Genomic DNA, 20,171 nt, shown 5'->3' with positions numbered 1-20,171 from the left:
TTTGTGAAGGAATGAAAAGCAGCCTTAAATGTGTAGCTTAATAATTGGGTTGTTTTACAGCCAATTCTTGGTGCTGTTGTATCTTAGGCTCCTGTTTTCTTCGGGAAATAACAGAAGCAGCAGACTTCTTGGTGCTGTTAGTCTACAAGCCTTTTTGTAGAATAGCACAATTTAAAAAGAATTTTGAATCAGAAAACCACGGCTTTTAAGATTAAAGAAAAAATACTTCCTAAAAGTAAATGTGAAAATGCCTCCAAGTGAGTAGTCATTTGTGTAGCTTGTGAAAGAGGAGCCAAAGCTCATGTGTTGTAGAAGCTTTAGAGCCTTGAAAAGCTTCCTCATCTCCCAGGCTGAGCGTGTGAGGGCGCTGGGCTGGGCTGCATCCAGCCCCCCTGGAAAGCAGGATTGCTCAGCAGTGAAGGGTTCTAGAGCTTGCCTGTCTGGCTTCACATCTTGGCCATCATAGTTAAACTGTGTGATCTTGGACAAGTCCCCTAACTTCGAAGTGCCTCAGAGACCAAAGACCAAGGGTACTAGTGCTATATCTTTGAGAAGGATACTATAAGAATGATAATAGGAGGTACCATGTGGAGTGTAGTGAGGATTAAATGAGCTAGTCCACGTGAAACACTTGGCATGAGAAGCCTGCCATACAAGAAGCCCTCAGTGAACACCAGCCATTACAGTGGCTACCGTGAGAGCAGATGACGGGGGAAAGAGTCAGGGCTCTGAAACTTACACTGGATTCTTGTTTGTTTCAGGGTCTCGGATTGCGAGCTGGCTGCCGAGTTTTTCGGTTGAAGTGATGCACACCACCAACATTCTTGGCATTACGCAGGCCAGCAACTCCCAGCTCAATGCAATGGTAAGGTCTGCTAGCTGCTTTAAGAAGATCACTGGGAATTAGGAGGGAAAGAACAGCTAGAGCGTGTGTGCCGGGTATATGACCTTGTTGGTCTTACTCTGCTCTGGCAGAGTAGGATTTTTAGGGGCTTCTTTTTATTTACTGGGACCATTTACATTCCTGTGTTTTAAATTTTGAAACGTTCATTTTATTTCTGTGGCGGATAATCTAACCTTTTCTGAACACTACTAGGTTCACTCTGTTGTGATCTAGGCCTACCTTGGGACTCCTTCGATTTTAGCCAAAAAAAAAAAAAAAATTTTTTTTTTCTGGAGGCAGAGTCTTCCTTCATTGCCCAGGCTTGGAGTGCAGTGGTGCGATCTTGGCTCACTGCACCTTCTACCTCCCGAGTTCAAGCAATTCTTTTGCCTCGGCCTCCTGAGTAGCTGGGATTATAGGCGTGGACCACCATGCCTGGCTAATTTTTGTAGAGACGAGGTTTCACCATGTTGGCCAGTCTGGTCTCGAACTCCTGGCCTTAGTGATCCGTCCACCTTGGCCTCCCAAAGTGCTTGGATTACAGGCGTGAGCCACTGCGTACAGCCTTTAGCCAAAATATGTTGGGGAATTATCGGCTGGAGTGAATGATGTGCCTTTTATTAAAAATTTTATGAGGCTGGGCACAGTGGCTCACTCCTGTAATCCCAGAGCTTTGTGAGGCCGAGGCAGGCAGATGGCTTGATTGCCCAGGAGTTTGAGGCTGCAGTGAGCTGTGCTCACACCATTGCACTACAGCCTGGGTGACAGAGTGAGACCCCATCTCTAAAAAAAGCAAAGAGACTGGGCATGGTGGCTCATGCCTGTAATCCCAGCACTTTGGGAGGCTGAGGCAGGTGGATCATCTGAGGTCAAGCGTTCGAGACCAGCCTGGCCCATATAGTGAAACCCTGTCTCTACTAAAAATACAAAAATTTGCTGGGCATGTTGGCATGCACCTGTAATCCCAGCTACTTAGGAGGCTGAGGCAGGAGAATCGCTTGAACCTGGGAGGTGGAGGTTGCAGTGAGCCGAGATCAGGCCATTACACTCCAGTCTGGGCAACAAGAGTGAAACTCTGTCTCAAAAAAAAAAAAAAAAAAAATTGCATGAGGCTCACCAAATGTGTGTTTTTGTTCCCCATCTTTTCCTCCCTCACCTCCAAAAATTGAGTGTGTGTGTGTGTGTGTGTGTGTATGCATGCATGTGTGTATATGCCTTGAAATGTTGAGGCGTGCTGTTGGCTCAAGGATATTGTTTGAATACTTCAAGTTTCTTTGTATTTTTCCAAAGGAATGTGTTATTTTACAATGATGGAGAAACGTGTTTCACCATTGTTGAAATCCAGTGCAAACCACCTTAGTCCTGCTTGGATTAGGGCCTCTGGCTGACCCGGATAAGCCCAGCCAGTGCTTTGGAAGGTCATTGGTTCATTCGTTAATTAGTTAATCTTTATTGATTGATTGAACAAATTTGAACTGAGAGCCTGTTCCTGAGACAGGCACTGTAGTGAGCATAGCACCTGCAATGTCATTAAGGTAGACACAAGTCTTACTCTCAAGTAGGGTAGATACTAACTGGGGAGACAGGTCATAAATATAAATAAGGTGACTGCTGATGGTGATGAGTGCTCTGGCAGCAGTAAGGTAGGCAGTGTGGTGGAGTGGGTGGGTAGAGGCCAGAGGAAACATTTTAGAGGAGGCATTTGGAGATGTTCTCTCTGAGGGGTAATATGTAAGCTAAAACATGAAGGATGAGATGGAGCTGGATCAGGGGGAAGGAGGCCGTGGAAACAGTAGGTGCAAAGGCTATGAGGTGAGAAAGTTCTGGGAACTGAGAAAGGTCATTATGGTTGGGGCCTAGCAAGTAGGGGAACAACACTGTGATAGGAATTGAGATTTCAGAGCCAGAACATGCAGGGTCTTATAGGCCACAGGCAAATTTAAATCTTGTAAAAGTATTAGAAGGCCATTCAGAGCTTCTTACAGACCCCCACCACCACCACCAGGGGACTGACAGGATATTTAACAGAATGATTTTGCTTCTGGGAGAAGGATGAATTATAGAGGGTCAGAAATGGAAGCAGCAGGACCAGCAGTTAGGATGTTGCTGCAGTAGCCAAGGGAAATTCACATGGGGGCTTGGACAGGGGTATTTGTAATAAAGGTGAAAATAAGTGGCAGGTTTAGGACACTTTTGTAAGATGAGCTGGCAGGACTTGGTGCTTTGGTTGGATATGGGGGATGAGAGAAGTGGCTGAATGGAAGCTGCCTTGCTGGGTTTGAATTAAGCAGCTGAGTTGACAGTGGTACCATGTACTGAGATGTGAAGACTCAGGAGGAACAGGCATGAGGATGGGTCGCGGTGTTCTATTTGGGTAAGTCTGGGTTGCTCTGTAGGCAGTTCTGGACCTCAGTGAGGAGATCAAGTGAGAGATGCACATTTGGGAGATTGACGCCTGGAGGTGACATCTAAAGCAGGGGGTCAAAGAGAAGAGGGCTGACATCTGAGCTCTAGGTTCTGCCATGTTCAGAGGTCTGGCAGAGAGGGAGGAGCCATGACAGCCGGTGGAGAGGGAAGAGACCAGGAGAAGGTGGCAGCACAGCACAGAGGAGTTGGGTTTCCAGGAGGGAAGAGTCAAGCGTGTGGAATTCTTACAAGATGAGCTCATAGAAGTGCATGTTGGATTTGGCAGAGTGGGAGTGATTGATTAGCTGGAAAAGAACCAGCACTTTCCATTGCCCGAGGGGTTGGACAGTAGATTGTGGTAGATTGAAATGAGTGGGAGCTGAAGAAATAGACCATACCAGGAAGTATGTTATGAAGAAGGACACAGAGCAGTAGAGGTGGTAGCTTGATAGGGTGTGGCATCCAGGGAAGTGTTTTCGTTTGTTTAAGGTTTTTGAATAGGTCATTTATTTACAAGTTTCAGAACCTAGAGAGGAGTATACAGTGAAGTCATGCTCCCTTCCTTTTCCCATGTGCCCAGCTCCCACGCCCCCTTAACAGCCTGGGTTAGTTTCTTATGTATTATGTTGCTCCAGAAGGCTTATAGGCACATACAAGCCAATGCTACTCTTTTTCAGACAGAAAAAAATAAGAAAGTGAATTTTTTTTTCGATTTTTCTATTTTAGTAAAATACGTTATATCTACTGTTTTAATATTTTTCAGATGTGCATTTCAGTGGTGTATTCACATTGTGCAACTATCACCACTGTCCATCTACAGAACTCTTTTCATCTTGCACAATCGAAACTTTGTACCAAGCCTGTCCATCCTGCAGGCTGCATGTGGCCCAGGACAGCTTTGAATGCAGCCCAACACAAATTTGTAAACTTTCTTAAAACTAAGATTTTTTTGCCTTTTTTTTTTTTTTTTTTTTTTTTAAGCTCATCAGCTATCGTTAGTGTTAGTATTTTTATGTGTGGCTCAAGACAATTCTTCTTCCAGTGTGGCCCAGGGAAGCCAAAATATTGGATACCCTTGCTCTATACCCATTAAACAATTAACTACTAATTCTCCCCTCCCTCTAGCCTTTGGCAACCATTATGCTACTTGCTTTCTCTATGAGTTTAACTACCTAGGTACCTCATATAAGTAGAATTCTACAATATTTATCATTTTGTGACTGGCTTATTTCACTTAGCATAATGTCATCATGGTTCATCCACGTTGTAGCACAAGTCAGAATTTTCTTCCTTTTTAAGGCTGAGTAATATTTCATTGTATGCATATACCACATTTTATTTATCTATTAATCTGTCGTTGGACACTCACATTGCTTCCACATTTTAGCTATTGTGAATAATGCTACTGTGAACATGAGTAGGCATATATTTCTTTGAGACCCTGCTTCTAATTCTTTTGAATACTCATGAGTCTTTTTTGTTTGTTTTTAAGACTAATTTTTTAGAGCAGTTTTAGGCTTACAGCAAAATTAAGAAGAAGGTACAGAGATTTCCTGTATGCTTCCTGTGCCCACACACACACAGCCTTCCCCATTATCAACATCCCTCAGCAGAGGGTATGTTTGATAGAGTTGATAAACCTGTGTTGGCACATCATAATCACCCAAAGTCCATAATTTACATTTGTGTTCCCTCTATAGGTTTGGACAAATATATAGTGACATGTATCCACATGATACAGTCTTTTCACTGCCCTAAAGATTCTGTATGCACTCTGCCTTTCCTTTCCTCCCCCTAGCCTCTAGCAACCACTGATCTTTTTACTATCTTCATAGCTTTGCCTATTCCAGAATGTCGTACAGGTGGAATCCTGCAGTATGTAGCCTTTTCAGATGGCTTCTTTCACTTAATTATTTGCATGTATGTTTCCTTTATATCTTTAAGGGATTGATAGCTCATTTCTTGTTAGCACCAAATAATATTCCATTGTCTGGATATACCACAATTTGTTAATTCATTCACCTACTTAAGGACATCTTGGTTGCTTCCAGGTTTTGGCAGTTATGAATAAAGCTGCTATAAACATCTATGTGCAGGTTTTTATGTAGACGTAAGTTCATAACTTCCTTGGTTAAATGCTGATATGGTTTGACTAGTGTCCCCACCCACATTTCCTCTTGAGTTCCCACGTGTTGTGGGAGGTACCCAGTGGGAGGTAGTTGAATCATGGGGGCAGGTCTTTCCCATGCTGTTCTTGTGATAGTGAATAAGTCTCACAAGATCTGATGGTTTTATAAAGAGGATTTCCCTGCACAAGCTCTCTCTCTTTGCCTGCTGCCATCCATGTAAGATATGGCTTGCTCCTCCTTGCCTTCCACCATGATTATGAGGCCTCCCCAGCCATGTGGAACTGTAAGTCCATTAAACCTCTTTCTTTTGTAAATCATCCAGTCTTGGGTATGTCTTTATTAGCAGCATGAAAATGGACTAATACAGTAAATTGGTACCAGGAGTGGGGTGCTGCTGTAGATACCTGAAAATGTGGAAGTGACTTTGAAACTAGCTAACAGGGGTTGGAACAGTTTGGAGGGCTCAGGAGAAGACAGGAAAATGTGGGAAAGTTTGGAACTCCCTAGAGACTTGTTGAATGGCTTTAACCAAAATACTGATAATGATGTGGACAATGAAATCAAGGCTGAGGTGGTCTCAAATGGAGATGAGGAACTTGTTGGGAACTGGAGCAAGGGTGACTCTTGTCATGTTTTAGCAAAGAGAATGGCAGCATGTTGCCCCTGCCTTAAGAGATTTGGGGAACTTTGAACTTGAGACATATGATTTAGAGTATCTGGTAGAAGAAAATTCTAAGCAGCAAAGCATTCAGGAGGTGACTTGGATGCTGTTAAAGGCATTCAGTTTTAAAAGGGAAACAGCATAAAAGTTTGGAAAATTTGCAGCTTGACAATGCGATAGAAAAGAAAATCCCATTTTCTGAGGAGAAATTCAAGCTGGCTGCAGAAATTTGCATAAGTAACCAGGAACTGAATGTTAATCCCCAAGACAATGGGGAAAATATCTCCAGGGCATGTCAGAGGTCTTCATGGCAGCCCCCTCTCATCACAGGCCCAGAGGCCTAGGAGGAAAACATGGTTTCGTGGGTCATGCTCAGGGTCCCTGTGCTGTGTGCAGCCTAGGTACTTGGTGCCCTGTGTTTCAGCTGCTCCAGCCATGGCTGAAAGGGGCCATTGGGCTTCAGAGGGTGGAAGCCCCAAGCCTTGGCAGCCTTCAGGTGGTGTTGAGCCTGCGAGTGCACAGAAGTCAAGAATTGGGGTTTGGGAACCTCCGCCTAGATTTCAGAAGATGTATGGAAACACCTGGATGCCCAGGCAGAAGTTTGGCACAGGGGCAGGGCCTTCATGGAGAACCTCTGCTACGGCAGTGCGGAAGGCAAATGTGGGATCAGAGCCCCTACACAGAATGCCTGCTAGGGCACCGCCTAATGGAGCTATGAGAAGAGGGCCACTGTCCTCCAGACCCCAGAATGGTAGATCTGCTGACAGCTTGCACTGTGTGCCTGGAAAAGCCACAGACACTCAACGCCAGTCTGTGAAAGCAGCCGGGAGGGAGGCTGTACCCTGCACAGCCACAGGGGTGGAGCTGCCCAAGACCACGGAAACCCGTCTCTTGCATCAGCGTGACCCGGATGCGAGACATGGATTCAGCGGAGATCATTTTGGAGCTTTAAGATTTGACTGCCCTACCTTATTTTGGACTTGCATGTGGCCTGTAGCCCCTTTGTTTTGGCCAATTTCTCCCATTTGGAACAGCTGTATTTACCCAATGCCTATACCCCTATTGTATCTAGGAAGTAACTAACTTGCTGTTGATTTTACAGGCTCATAGACGTTAGGGACTTGCCTTATCTCAGATGAGATGTTGTACTTTGGACTTTTGAATTAATGCTGAAATAAGTTAAGACTTTGGGGGACTGCTGGGAAGGCATGATTGGTTTTGAAACATAAGGACATGAGATTTGGAAGGGGCCAGGGGTGGAATGATATGGTTTGACTGTGTCCCCATCCCAATCTCATCTTGAATTCCCACGTTTTGTGGGAGGGACCTGGTAGGAGGTAGTTGAATCACGGGGGCAGGTCTTTTTCTTGCTGTTCTCGTGATAGTGAATAAGTCTCACGATATATGATGGTTTTAAAAAGAGGAGTTCACCTGCACAAGCTCTCTCTCTTTGCCTGCCACCATCCATGTAAGATGTGACTTGCTCCTCCTTGCCTTCTGCCATGATCGTGAGGCCTCCTCAGCCATGTGGAACTGTAAGTTGATTAAACCTCTTTCTTTTGTAAATTGCCAGTCTCGGATATATCTTTATCAGCAATGTGAAAACCGACAAATACAAATGCTAAACAGCATGATTGCTAGATCAAATGGTAAAATTGTTTAGTTTTGTTAGAAGCTGCCGAATCATCCTCCAGAGTGGCTGTATCATCTTGCGTTCTCACCAGCAGTGAATGAGAGTTCCTGTTACTCCACATCCTCTCCAGCATTTGGTTTTGTCAGTGTTCCAGATTTTGGCTATTCTAATATATATGTAGTGGTGTCTTGTTTTAATTTGCATTTATCTAATGACATATGATGTGGAGCAACTTGTTATATTCTTATTTGCCGTCTGTACATCTATCTTTGGTGAAGTATCTATTAAGGTCTTATACCCATTTTTTGATCAGGTTGTTTTTTTATTGTTAAGCTTTAAAAATTCTTTGTATATTTTGGATAGCAGTCCTTTATCAGATGTGTCTTTTACAAATATTTTCTCCCAATCTGGCTTGTCATCTTATTTTTGACATTGTCTTTTGCAGAACTTTTTACTTTTAATGAAGTCCAGCTTATCAATTATTTTCTTTCATGGATTGTGCCTTTGGTGTCGTATCTGAAAAGTCATTGCCATACCCTAGGTTATTTATTTCTCTGTTATCTTCTAGGGGTATTATAGTTTTGCATTTTACATTTAGGCCTGTGATCCATTTTGAGTTAATTATTGTGAAGAGTATAAGGGCTGTGTCTAGATTATTGTTTTGCATGTGGATGGCCAGTTATAGCACCATTTGTTGAAAAGGCTATCTTTTCTCTATTGTATTGCCTTTGCTCTTCTGTCAAAAATCAGCTATGTGGGTTTAGTATAGCTGTCAACCCAGCTATGTGGGTTTAGTTCTGGGCTCTCTATTCTGTTCCATTGATCTATTTGTTCTTTTGCCAATACCGCATTGTCTTGATTACTGTTGCTTTGTAATCTTTTAGACAGGCAGTGTCAAATCCTCCAACTTTGTTCTTCTTCAATATCGTATTGGCTATCCTGAGTCTTTTGTCTCTTCATATAACTTTAGAATCATTTTGTCAATATCCACAAAATAGCTTGCTGGGATATTAATTGGGATTGCATTGAATCTGTACATCAAGTTGGGAAGAATGGACATCTTGACAATATTTAGTCTTTCTGCCCATGAACATGGACTATCTCTTCGTTTATTTCATTCTTCGTTGATATCATTTATCAAGATTTTGTAATTTTCCTCATATAGAACTTATATGTATTTTGTCCTATTTTGTTTTGTGGGGGCTAATATAAAGCATACTGCGCTTTTAATTTCAAATTCCACTTGCTCGTTTCTGTATATAGGAAAGCAATTGACTGTAGTATGTTAACCTTGTATCTCACAACTTTGCTGTAATTGCTTATTAGTTCCAAGAGTGTTTTTATCAGTTCTTCCAGATTTTCTACATAGGTGAGCATGTCATCTGCAGAGTTTTATTTTTTCCTTCCCAATCTGTTTGCTTTTCTTTTCTTGTCTTATTGTATTAGCTTGGACTTCTAGGATGACATTGGAAAGCAGTGGTTAGATGGGACATCTTTGTCTTGTTCCTGATCTTAATGTGAAAGCTTTGAGTTTCTCACCATGAAGCATGATGTTAGTGGTAGGGTTTTTGTAGATATTCTTTATCACAGTGACAAAGTTTCCCTCTATTCCTAGTTTACTGAGAGTTTTTATCATGAATGGGTGTTGGATTCTGTTGAGTGATTTTTCTGCATCTACTGATACGGTCATGTTACTTTTCTTTTTTAGCCTGTTGATAATATAGAAGTATATTAATTGATTTTCAAATGTTGAACCAGCCTTATGTACCTGGAATAAATACCACTTGGATGTAGTTTATAATTATTTTTATGCGTTGTTGGATTTGATTTGCTAATATTTTATTGAGGATTTTTATATATGTGTTTATGAGAGATGTTGGTCTGTAGTTTTCTTGTAATCTCTTTCTCTGGTTTTAGTATTAGGGTAATGCTGACCTTATAGTATGAATTAGGAAGTATCCCTTCTGCTTCTGTCCTCTGAAAGAGATTGTAGAGAATTGATACAATTTCTTCCTTAAATGTTTGGCAGAATTCACTAGCGAACTCATGTGGGCTGATGCCTTCTGCTATGGAAGATTATTAATTATCTATACAACTTCACATTGTCTATTTGTTCTTGCATAAGTTTTGGCAATTCTAATTATAAAAAGTTATCTGTATAATATTTCTTGTATTAGTAATTTAGGTCCTCTCTCTTTTTTTCTTAGTTAGCTTGGCTTAGAGGCTTATCTATTTTATTGATCATTTCAAAGGACCGGCTTTTGGTTTCATTGATTTTTCTCTGTTGACTCCTTATTTTCAATTTCATTGATGTCTGCTCTCATTTTGATTATTTGTTTTCTTCTGCTTACTTTGGATTTAATTTATTCTTCTATTTCTAATTTCCTAAGATGGAAACTTGTTTATGTCTTCTTTTCTAATATATACATTCAGTGCTATACATTTTCCTACAAGCACTGCTTTACTACATCTCACAATTTTGATAACTTGTGTTTTCATTTTCATTTAATTCAAAATATTTTAAAATTTATCCTGAGATATCATCTTTGATCTATGTGTTATTTAGAGGTGTGTTGTTTAATCTTCATGTATTTTGGGATTTTCCGGTTTTCTTACTGTTAATGATTTCTGCTTTAAGAGCAGACATTGTGTAATTTATATTCTTTTAAATTTATTTTAAGATGTGTTTTATGACCTAGCTTGTGGTCTGTCTTGAATGTTCTATGTGAGCTTGAGAAGAATGTGTATTCTGCTGTTGTTGGATGAAGTAGTCTACAGATGTTGATTGTATACAGTTGATTGATGGTGTTATTGAGTTCAGCTATGTTCTTAACTGATTTTCTGCCTGCTTGAGTGTTCATTTGTGATAGGTGTTGTAGTCTCCAAATCTATTTTGTTTCTCTTTGTGGTTCTTTTAATTTTTGCCTCAGTTTGTCTGATGCTTTGTTGTTAGATGTATATAGTTTATTTATTAAATTTATTTATTTATTTAATTTATTTATGTTTTGGAGACAGAGCCTCACTTGGTTGCCCAAGCTGGAGTGCAGTGGCCCGATCTCGGCTCACCACAACCTCCACCTCCTGGGTTCAAGCGATTCTCCTCCCTCAGCCTTCTGAGTAGCTGAGATTACAGGCGTGTGCCACCACACCCAACTAATTTTTGTATTTTTAGTAGAGACGGGTTTCATCATGTTAGCCAGGCTGGTCTCAAACTCTTGACCTCAAGTGATCTGCCCTTCTCGACCTCCCAAAGTGCTGGGATTACAGGCATGAGCCACTGTGCCCAGCAGGTGTATATACTTTAAAGATGTCGTGTCTTCTTGGAGAATTGACCCCATGATCCCTGATAACTTTGCTTGCTTTGATGTTTGCTCTGTGAAAGTAATATAGCTGCTCCTGGTTTCTTTTGGTTAGTGTTGGTGTGGTATATTTTTCTTAATCCATTTTCTTTTAATCTGTATGTGTCTTTATTTTAAAGTGGGTAAACAACATTCAGTTAGGTCTTGGTTTTCTTTATTTACTCTGACAACCTCTCTTATTTGGTACATTTAGGCCATTGATGTTCAAAGTGATTATTAATGTATTTGGATTAATAACTACCATTTTGTTACTGTTTTCTATTTGTTGCCCTTGTTTTTTGTTTCTATTTTTGTCTTCCACTCTTTCTCTGCCTCTTGTGGTTTTAACTGAACATTTTATAGAATTCCATTTTTCTCCTTTCTTAGCATATCAGTATACTTCTTGTTACTTGTTTTAATGCAGGTGTGTCCAATCTTTTGGCTTCCCTGGGCCACGTTGGAAGAAGAATTGTCTTGGACCACACATAAAATACACTAACACTAATGATAGCTAATGAGCTAAAAAAAGAAAATTAAAAATATAACGTTTTAAGAAAGTTTATAAATTTGTATTGGGCTGCATTGAAAGCTGTGTGGGCCATGAGTCGGACAAGCTTGTTTTAATGGTTGCCCTAGAGTTTGTAATATACATTTGCAACTAATTCGTTTATTTTCAGATAACACTGTACCACTGCATGGGAAGTGTGAGTACCTTTTGATAACAAAACAATCCTAATTCCTCGCTCCTGTCCCTTGTATCATTGTTGTCATTCATTTCACCTGTATGTGAGTACATAAGCACACACGTGCACAAGCACACATAACTGAATGCACTGTTGCTGTTATTTTGAATCGAATGGTCTGTTAAAGAACAGTTTTTATTTATTTATACCTTCTTTGATGCTCTTCCTTTCTTTATGTAGAGCTGAGCTTTCTGACCTATATCAATTTCTTTCTCTCTAAACGACTTTTTATTTTTAACATTTCTTGTAAGGCAGGTCTCACAGCAACATATTCCAACTTTGGTTTGTCGGAGGCAGTCTTTGTTTCTGCATCCTTTTGGAAGGATAATTTTGTGGGGTATAGAATTCTCTGTTGGTGAGTCTTTTCTTAACACTTTAAATATTTCCCTTCGCTGTCTTCTTGCTTGTGGGGCTTCTGAGGAGCTGTCGATGTCATTCCTATCTTTGCTCCTCTAAAAGTAAGGTGTTCTTCCCTCTGGCTTCTTTCAGGATTTTTTTCTTAATCTTTGATTCTCTATAATTTGAATTTGATGTAGTTTTTTTTTTTTTTTTTTTTTTTTACCTTTGTCCTGCTTGGTACTCTCTAAGATTCCTGGATCTGTGGTTTGGTGTCTGACATTAATTTGGACAAGTTCTCAGCCATTATTGTTTCAAATATTTCTTGTGTTCCTCTCTCTTTTCCTTCTGCAGTTCCCATTAAGTGCGTTTACACCTTTTGTAGTTGTCCCACAGTCCTTGAATTTTCTGCTCTGTTATTTTCAGTTTTTATTCTCTTTGCTTTTCCATTTTTTTGAGATGGAGTCTCACTCTGTCACCCAGGCTGGAGTACAGTGGCACAATCTCGGCTCACTGCAACCTCCACCTCCTGAGTTCAAGCAGTTCTTCTGCCTCAGCCTCCCCAGTAGCTGGGATTACAAGTGTGCACCACTATGCCTGGCTAAATTTTTGTATTTTTAGTAGAGACAGGGTTTCACCATGTTGCCCAGGCTGGTCTTGAACTCCTGACCGCAAGTGATCCACCTGCCTTGACCTCCCGAAGTGCTGGGATTACAGGTGTGAGCCGCTGCACCTGGCCTGCTTTTCCATTTTCAAAGTGTGTATTTCAAGCTCAGAGATTCTTCCCTTAGCTGTGACCATCTATTAATAAGCCTGTCACGGGAATTCTTCACTCGTGTTGGTGTTTCTGGTCTCTGGCACTTCTCTTTGGTTCTTTCTTAAGATTTCCATCTGCCTGCTCATGCTGCCCGTCTGTTCCTGCATGCTGTCCACTTTATCCATTAGTGCTCTTTGCATATTAATCATAGTTTTAAATTCCCAGTCTGTTAATTTCAGCATCTCTGCTCTATGTGGCTCTGATGCTTGCTCTGTCTCTTCAAATTGTGTTTTTTTGCCTTTTAGTATGCCTTATAATTTTTTCATGATAGTTGAACATGATGTACTGCGTAAAAAGGACTGTGGTGAACAGGCCTGTCGTGATGTAGGTGTCGGGGGAGGGAAAGAAGCATGCTGTAGTCCTGGGATTAGGGCTCCGTCTTTTAGTGAGCCCGTGCTCTGGACTGTGAACTTCAATCTACTTCTCAGTTTCCCCTCCTCCTGTGGGACAGGATGGTTCGAGTGGACTGGAGTTCCCTCCAGTCGGTGCAGCTTTGATCAGACCCCAGCAGATGAGGTTCTGGTTGAGTAGTTTCTCCTGAGGGCAGACGTTGTTAAGAACAGTGTGCCCTGGCTGATTTCATTGAGGTGCTTTTTCCCCTCCCTGTGCTGGAAGCAGGAAGGGATGCTTGTTGGATACTTACTGAGAAACCTGATCACTCCTGGCACTGAATCTCACAGTATTACAGGGGAGCCACCTCTGCCTGAGTGCCCTGGAATGTTTACATCTCAGAGTTGTTACACTGAGTCTGTACCAATTTGTCAGTTATAAGTCAGGTTTTCCTCCATGGTTTTTGTTTGTTTGTTTGTTTGTTTGTTTGTTTTAACACCGAGTCTCGCTCTGTCGCCAGGCTGGAGTGCAGTGGCGAGATCTTGGCTCACTGCAACCTCCGCCTCCCAGGTTCAAGCAATTGCCCTGCCTTAGCCTCCCGAGTAGGTGGGACTACAGGCATGCACCAACCACACCTGGCTAATTTTTTGTATTTTAGTAGAGATGGGGTTTCACCATGTTGGCAAGGATGGTCTCTAACTCCTGACCTCAAGTGATCCACCTGCCTCGGCCTCCCAAAGTGCTGGGATTACAGGCGTGAGCCACTGTGTCAGGCTGTTGTTTTTTAAGGGTAGATTCGAAAGCACGTCTGGTATGTGCATAGGAATGATCACTGAGGGGCAGAGATTGATGGGACAGAACAAATAGAAGAGTCAACTGAAAGAACAGGCTAGGGTGGGGAGCTGAGTAGGAGAGAGGGTTGTGAGGAGGGATGGATATAGCTACGGGCGTATTGAAATTTGGTTTAAAAAGAAGGCGTGGCTCACAGCCAAGGGGTGGAAGCAACTGAAATGTCTACTGGAGATGGATGGATAAGGAAGATATGGCAAACCTGTACAGTAGAATAGTACTCAGACTTCAAAAGGAAGGGAATCCTGTTGCATGCTGCAGCATGAATGAACCTGGAGGACATTATGCTACATGAAATAAGTCTACCACAAAAAGACAAATACCACATAAAACTCTTACAGACAGCAGAATGATGGCTGCAGGAGGGCTGGGGCGAGGCGAGGCGAAATAGGAGTGTTGTCCCTTAGTTATAGTTTCAGTTTTGCAAGATGAAAAAGTTCAGATCTGTTGCGCAGCCATGTGCCTGTGGTTAACTCTGCCACACTATGTAGTCATCCCTTGGTATCTGGGGGTTGGTTCTAGGACCCCCTCCTTCAGATACCAAAATCCATGAATGCTCAAGTCTCTGATATAAAGTGGGACACTTTAACCCTTAATAGTTTAAGGTAAAAAAAAAAAGATGGGGGAAGGATACTGTTTGTATATAACCTGTGCACATCTTCCATATATTTTAAATCATCTCTAGACTACTTCTGATACCTAATACAATGTAAATGCTGAGTAAATGGTTGTTATACACTGTATTGTTTAGGAATAATGACAAGAAAGCCTGTGCATGTTCAGTACAGACACAGCCATCCTCGGCCTAACTATACAGTACATGTCAGCAACAGTGTAACACTTGCTCCAGGGCTGGCTGAATCAGCCTGTGAAACTCACCTATATAGTGGTACTGAGGGCTCACTTGCACTGACAAATGGTTAAGATGGCAAATTTTATCTGCTTGGGGCCATAATAAAAGAAGAAGGGGGAGCATGACTCTCCTGGCTCCTCTTTCTCCTTAAACCTCAGCTGGACTGCCAACAGAGAGTGAGGGTGACATCTTGGTACATATAGGTGGCCTGGGAGTGTGGTCGCCCAGTGCAGCTACTGCTGGGCTCATGGCAGGCATTACAGGGGTTCTTTGGGGTCAGGCAGCTGTTGAAGCTCTGCAGCTGGACCACCCCACCCACCTCCTTTAAAAAGTCAAGACTTCAAGGGTGTTGGAATCAGAATTCCCTTCTGGGAGTTGTTTAGAATTCTCAGGCAGGCCCTGGCTGTTCTTCCTCCAGTTCTGTGATGGTTTGGAGTGGACTACTTTTGGTACAACTAATTTACTGGAACCATGCATTTTTTATTAAGATCTAATAATTAACTTGCTGGATTTTCTGGTAGAAAAGCTTTGGTCTAGTAAAATGAATCCTAGGCATTTTTTTTATTTGGGAAATGAGGAGGAAGCTGTTTAAGAATAAAGAGAAGTTTTATCTGATTTTAGAGGTTTTTATGGACTCTTGCCCAGTTAGATTTGACCTGACCTGGGAAAATAATGATCAACTCATGTTTACATAAACAAGCTGACTGCAGGAATGAGGAGGCCCTGGGGGCCCTGGGCACTGCTTATGTTGCCAACATTCCACCCCCAGCAAGAGCTCTAAGCAGAGCCCGGTGCCGACCTTTTCCTTCAAGGTCCTGACGTTGACATACTCCCTGCTCCTTCTGTAGTCAGAACAACGTGTTCCTAGGAGCTAATATCTCAGGAGGGTTTTATTGTGCCCCTAAGGCAATTATTTTTTTCTTCCTTTTTTTGTTATAGTTATTAGAACTTTTCCAAAAATAAAACCTTGAATGTAAACATTTATAGAATTAATTTACATATGTGGAAAAAAAATCCAGAGCTGCTTGGATGAAAGTATGGGTGGTGGTGTGGCCAGGCCTATGCCTGCTCTCCCTACACACACACCCACCCTAGAGCCCTACATAAACTCTGAGATGTCTCCAGAGTACAGTTGGAAAACTCAGCTCCAGGGCCGTATAAGGAATTTGCATTCTCTATAATTTTTAAAAATTGAGATATAATTGAAATAGAGTAAAAATTTACCCTTTTTAACATCCAGTTCAACACATAATTGTGTATCATCATAAATAAGATGTACAACAGTTTGATCCGCACCCTCCAGAACTCCACTAGGTCCTTTTGTAGTCATGTCCTTCCCCAACCTTCAGCCCCTGGCAACCACTTCCTTCCCTGATCCTCAGCTCCTGACAACCGCTTCCTTCCCTGACCTTCAGCCCCTGGCAACCACGTCCTTCCCTGACCTTCAGCCCCTGGCAACCCCTTCCTTCCCTGACCTTCAGCCCCTGGCAACCACTTCCTTCCCTGACCTTCAGCCCCTGGCAACCACTTCCTTCCCTGACCTTCAGCCCCTGGCAACCGCTTCCTTCCCTGACCTTCAGCCCCTGGCAACCACGTCCTTCCCTGACCTTCAGCCCCTGGCAACTGCTTCCTTCCCCGACCCTCAGCCCCTGGCAACCACTTATCAAGTTTCTTTCCCCATAATTTTGCCTGTTTCCAGATGCCATATAAATGGAATCATATGCCTGGCTTTTGAGTCAGACCTCTTTCACCTAACATGATGTATTTGAATTTTATCCATGCTATGTGTATCAGAAGTTTGTTCCCTTTAGGAATTATATCTTTAAGGAAAACACATTTTTATACCCAAGATATTTTGAGCTTTAAAATGAATACTTTTAAAACATTTATTTATTTGATGTGTTTACAGGTTACAAGTGCAGGTTTCTTACATGCAGGTATTGCGCAGTGGTGAAGTCTGGGCTTTTAGTGTTACCGTCACCTAAAGAGTGAACATTGTACCCAATAGGTAGTTTTCCAGCCCTCCCCCACTCCCCTCCCCTCCCTGCCTTTCCACCTTTCATAGTACAATGTCTCATTCCACTCTGGATGGCCATGCGCACTTGTTGTTTAGCTCCCACTTATAAGAACATACGGTATTTGAGTTTCTGTTCCTGAGTTACTTCACTGAGAATAACGGCCTCCAGTTTCATCAGTGTTGCTGGAGAAGATATGATTTTTTTTAATGGCTGAGTAATATTCCATGGTATATATGTGCCTCATTTTCTTTATCAAATCCTGTGTTGAAGGACGCTTAGGTTGATTCCATATTTTTGCTACTGTGAATAGCGCTGCAATAAACATATGAGTGCAGGTATCTTTCATATATAATAATTTCTTTCCTTTTGGGTATATACTCAGTAGTGGGATTGCTGGTTCGAATGGTAGTTAAAATGAACACTTTTTAAAACTGGAATATTCTAGTCGAGCCTCTCTTGGGATCCAGTTGGTTTTCTGAGCTCTCCTTATGTTGAAATTGATGCTGTCCACAGTTGCCTGTTTGGCTTCCTGGAAAAATACTAAAGGGACTGCAGTGTGAAGGTGACCTACCGAATAAAGGTGGCTCCCTTACCTGTGTTTTCAGGGCATGATGCCACATTCACTGCCCAAAGCCTGCCAGACACTGTGACGTCAGTGAGCAACTGTTAACAGTGAACGTTTCTGTGGACTCTGTATTTGTATTCCTGTAGGCTCATCAGATTCAAGAGATGTTTCCCCAGGTTCCATACCATCTGGTACTGCAGGACCTCCAGCTGACACGCTCAGTTGAAATAACAACAGACAATATTTTAGAAGGACGGATTCAAGTACCTTTTCCTACACAGGTAAAACTGGGCTTTTAAAGCATGATAAATGGGTTCTATCTTCACAAAGATTGAATACTGTAGGTTAACTGTTTTAGTTACTTAACAGCTGAATATCATTTATGACTTAATGAAGGGTTTCTATAAACTCTCTAACTTTCCCAAATTAATAACTGAGAACAGACACACCAAAGATAAGGTGAGTATTTGAGTCACTTTTTGTTCAAATATACACTCTACACCAGCCTGCCCTTGCCAGTCTAGGAAGTCATAGTATTGGTTCCTGTTGGACAAGGATTGGCCACATTTTTTTCTTTAAAAGGCAGATAATAAATATTTAGGCATTTCAGGCCACACGATCTTTGTTGCTTCTCAACTCTGCTGTCATACAGCAGCCATGGATAGTATTTAAGTAAATAAGCAAGACTGTGTTCCAATAAAACTTTATTTACAAAAATAAATAGAGTAGTGAACTTGGCCTTCAGGCTGTAGTTTGCCAACCCCCTGCTCTAGGAGCTGTGCCATCTGTCCCTAATTGGCTTTGCACACTGGTGTGGTGTTCCACTAGCTACCGTTCATCTATCTGAGGTGGTGTTTTTGATTTTTGAAAAGCTCAGATCTCTACTTTGATGAGCATAAGAAGTATTAATATAGATGAGCCTTCTGGCAGGACCGTGGAATTTGTGTATGACCAGGGAATAATCTACCCCAAATGATTCAATTTTAGTATGTAAAAATATGTGGAAATCTATTAATAAAATTATAAAACCTGAGACTCTTTGAAGAGGAAAGAGCATAGACTCAGTCACATGGGCTGAGATATTAGATGTGGTTCCCAGTTCTCAGCTCTTTGACCTGGCTGTTGGCTGTGGATTTCCCCAGAAGCGGACCCTGGGACAAGGATTTGAATGCACATAGTTTGGGAAGTGGTCCCAGGAATCACAGGTTGTGGGTGGGGACGTGAGCTGGGGAAGGGAGAGTGGCCAGTAATGGGTTTGTTATCAAGCAGGTTTGTTATCACTGTGGGTGACAAGCCCCTTCCCATTTGGGGCCTCTGGGATCCAGTGCAGAACATATCCCTCGCAGGAGATGAGGAACTGGGGTGTTCACAGAGTAATTCCCTCCCTCACTAGTTGAGGGCTGCCTCTGGGGGTGGCTGAACTACCTCACGCAGCCAGAGAAAGTCCTCAGGCAATGAAATACAGACACTGGCCAGCCAGCACTGAGGTGGCGAGACCTTACTGGCTGGTCCCCAGAGTGTCTGCAGCATTGTGTGAGATCTTAAACTGGCTAGAAGGACGGTAACAGCAGCACCTGTTTCATAGGACGTGAAGATAGACGAGACAGCCATGTCCCAGTTTTCCTTGGTGCCATGCCGAAGTTAGGTGTTCAGTCAGTGTTCTCTGCTGTTATCATTGTTTTTGTTGTCTAATTACTGTTATTCAAAAGGAAACTAAAGTGGGACCAGTTGCTGACTCTCAAACTTGGAACTCTAGGTTAGGCCCCAGGCTCCTTTGTCTTGCTTTTAATCTTTATGGCATTTTAATTTCTGTGGTGCAGTAGACTTCCTTAGAGTTACAGGTTGGATTGGGTACCACAGCTCCCTCTGCACACCAGGGTTTCCCTGAGTCTGTGATTTGATTTCTGTGTGACTCTGGACTGTTTTTGGTACTGTTTCTCTTCCAGCGGTCAGATAGCATCAGACCTGCATTGAACAGTCCTGTGGAAAGGCCAAGCAGTGACCAGGAAGAGGGAGAAACTTCTGCTCAGGTAAAACCCGCACTCTAGTGAGAGTGAGTTCATGGAGCTGTGGAGGGGGAATGTGGTCCCGGCAGTGGTCTTCCTCAGTCCTGAAGCTTGCAAGGCTTAGGGCACGAGTACAAAAGAAACTGTGCTGTATCCATCCCAATAATGAAGGGTAGCAAATCAGGCTGTGCCCGTGGTGTGGCCTTTGTTTCCACGCAGGGCTGGCAGTCACTCCCTGGGGATTGCCCTCATGTGCTGGAAGAGAAAGGGGTTGTGTTCCCCGGGGCCAGCCCTGCCACCTTGAGCCTGAGTGAGAGCCCGTGGAAGGACAGAAGGAAGCTGGGCTCGGGACTGTGAGGGTGCCTGGACCCATCTAAACTCAGATGGGGATGGCCTAGGGCAAGCTCTCCAGGGAGCCGAGGCCATTGAGATGCCCTCCCCCACACCTCACTTGTCAAACTCAGGATTTCCAGATACATCCATGCATTTTGCAAAACTGAGACCGCCTGAGCTGAGTGGGGCTGGGGGGAAGCATGGCTTTCTTGAGAACCAGATCTGTTTGTTGACCCACTTTGGGTGCCTTGAGGTGGCCACCCTAACTCCA

The 20,171-nt window shown here is 42.6% G+C and overlaps 1 protein-coding gene across 6 annotated transcripts in view; it reads left to right on the top strand.

Annotated features, from left to right (window-relative positions):
- Nucleotides 1-20,171, top strand: part of AMFR (autocrine motility factor receptor) — a 63,751-nt gene that overhangs the window by 38,461 nt on the left and 5,119 nt on the right. For all 6 annotated transcript variants that reach the window (XM_016928540.4, XM_063796276.1, XM_063796279.1 and 3 more), the window contains 3 exon segments: nucleotides 762-865; nucleotides 17,708-17,842; nucleotides 19,508-19,591. In XM_016928540.4, coding sequence (XP_016784029.1) covers nucleotides 762-865; nucleotides 17,708-17,842; nucleotides 19,508-19,591 — 323 coding nt within the window.

Source organism: Pan troglodytes, chromosome 18 (genome assembly GCF_028858775.2).
Source record: "Pan troglodytes isolate AG18354 chromosome 18, NHGRI_mPanTro3-v2.0_pri, whole genome shotgun sequence".
Taxonomy (NCBI): Eukaryota; Metazoa; Chordata; class Mammalia; order Primates; family Hominidae; genus Pan; species Pan troglodytes.
Note: the sequence above shows the minus strand (reverse complement) of the source record. Positions and strands in the feature narration are given on the sequence as shown.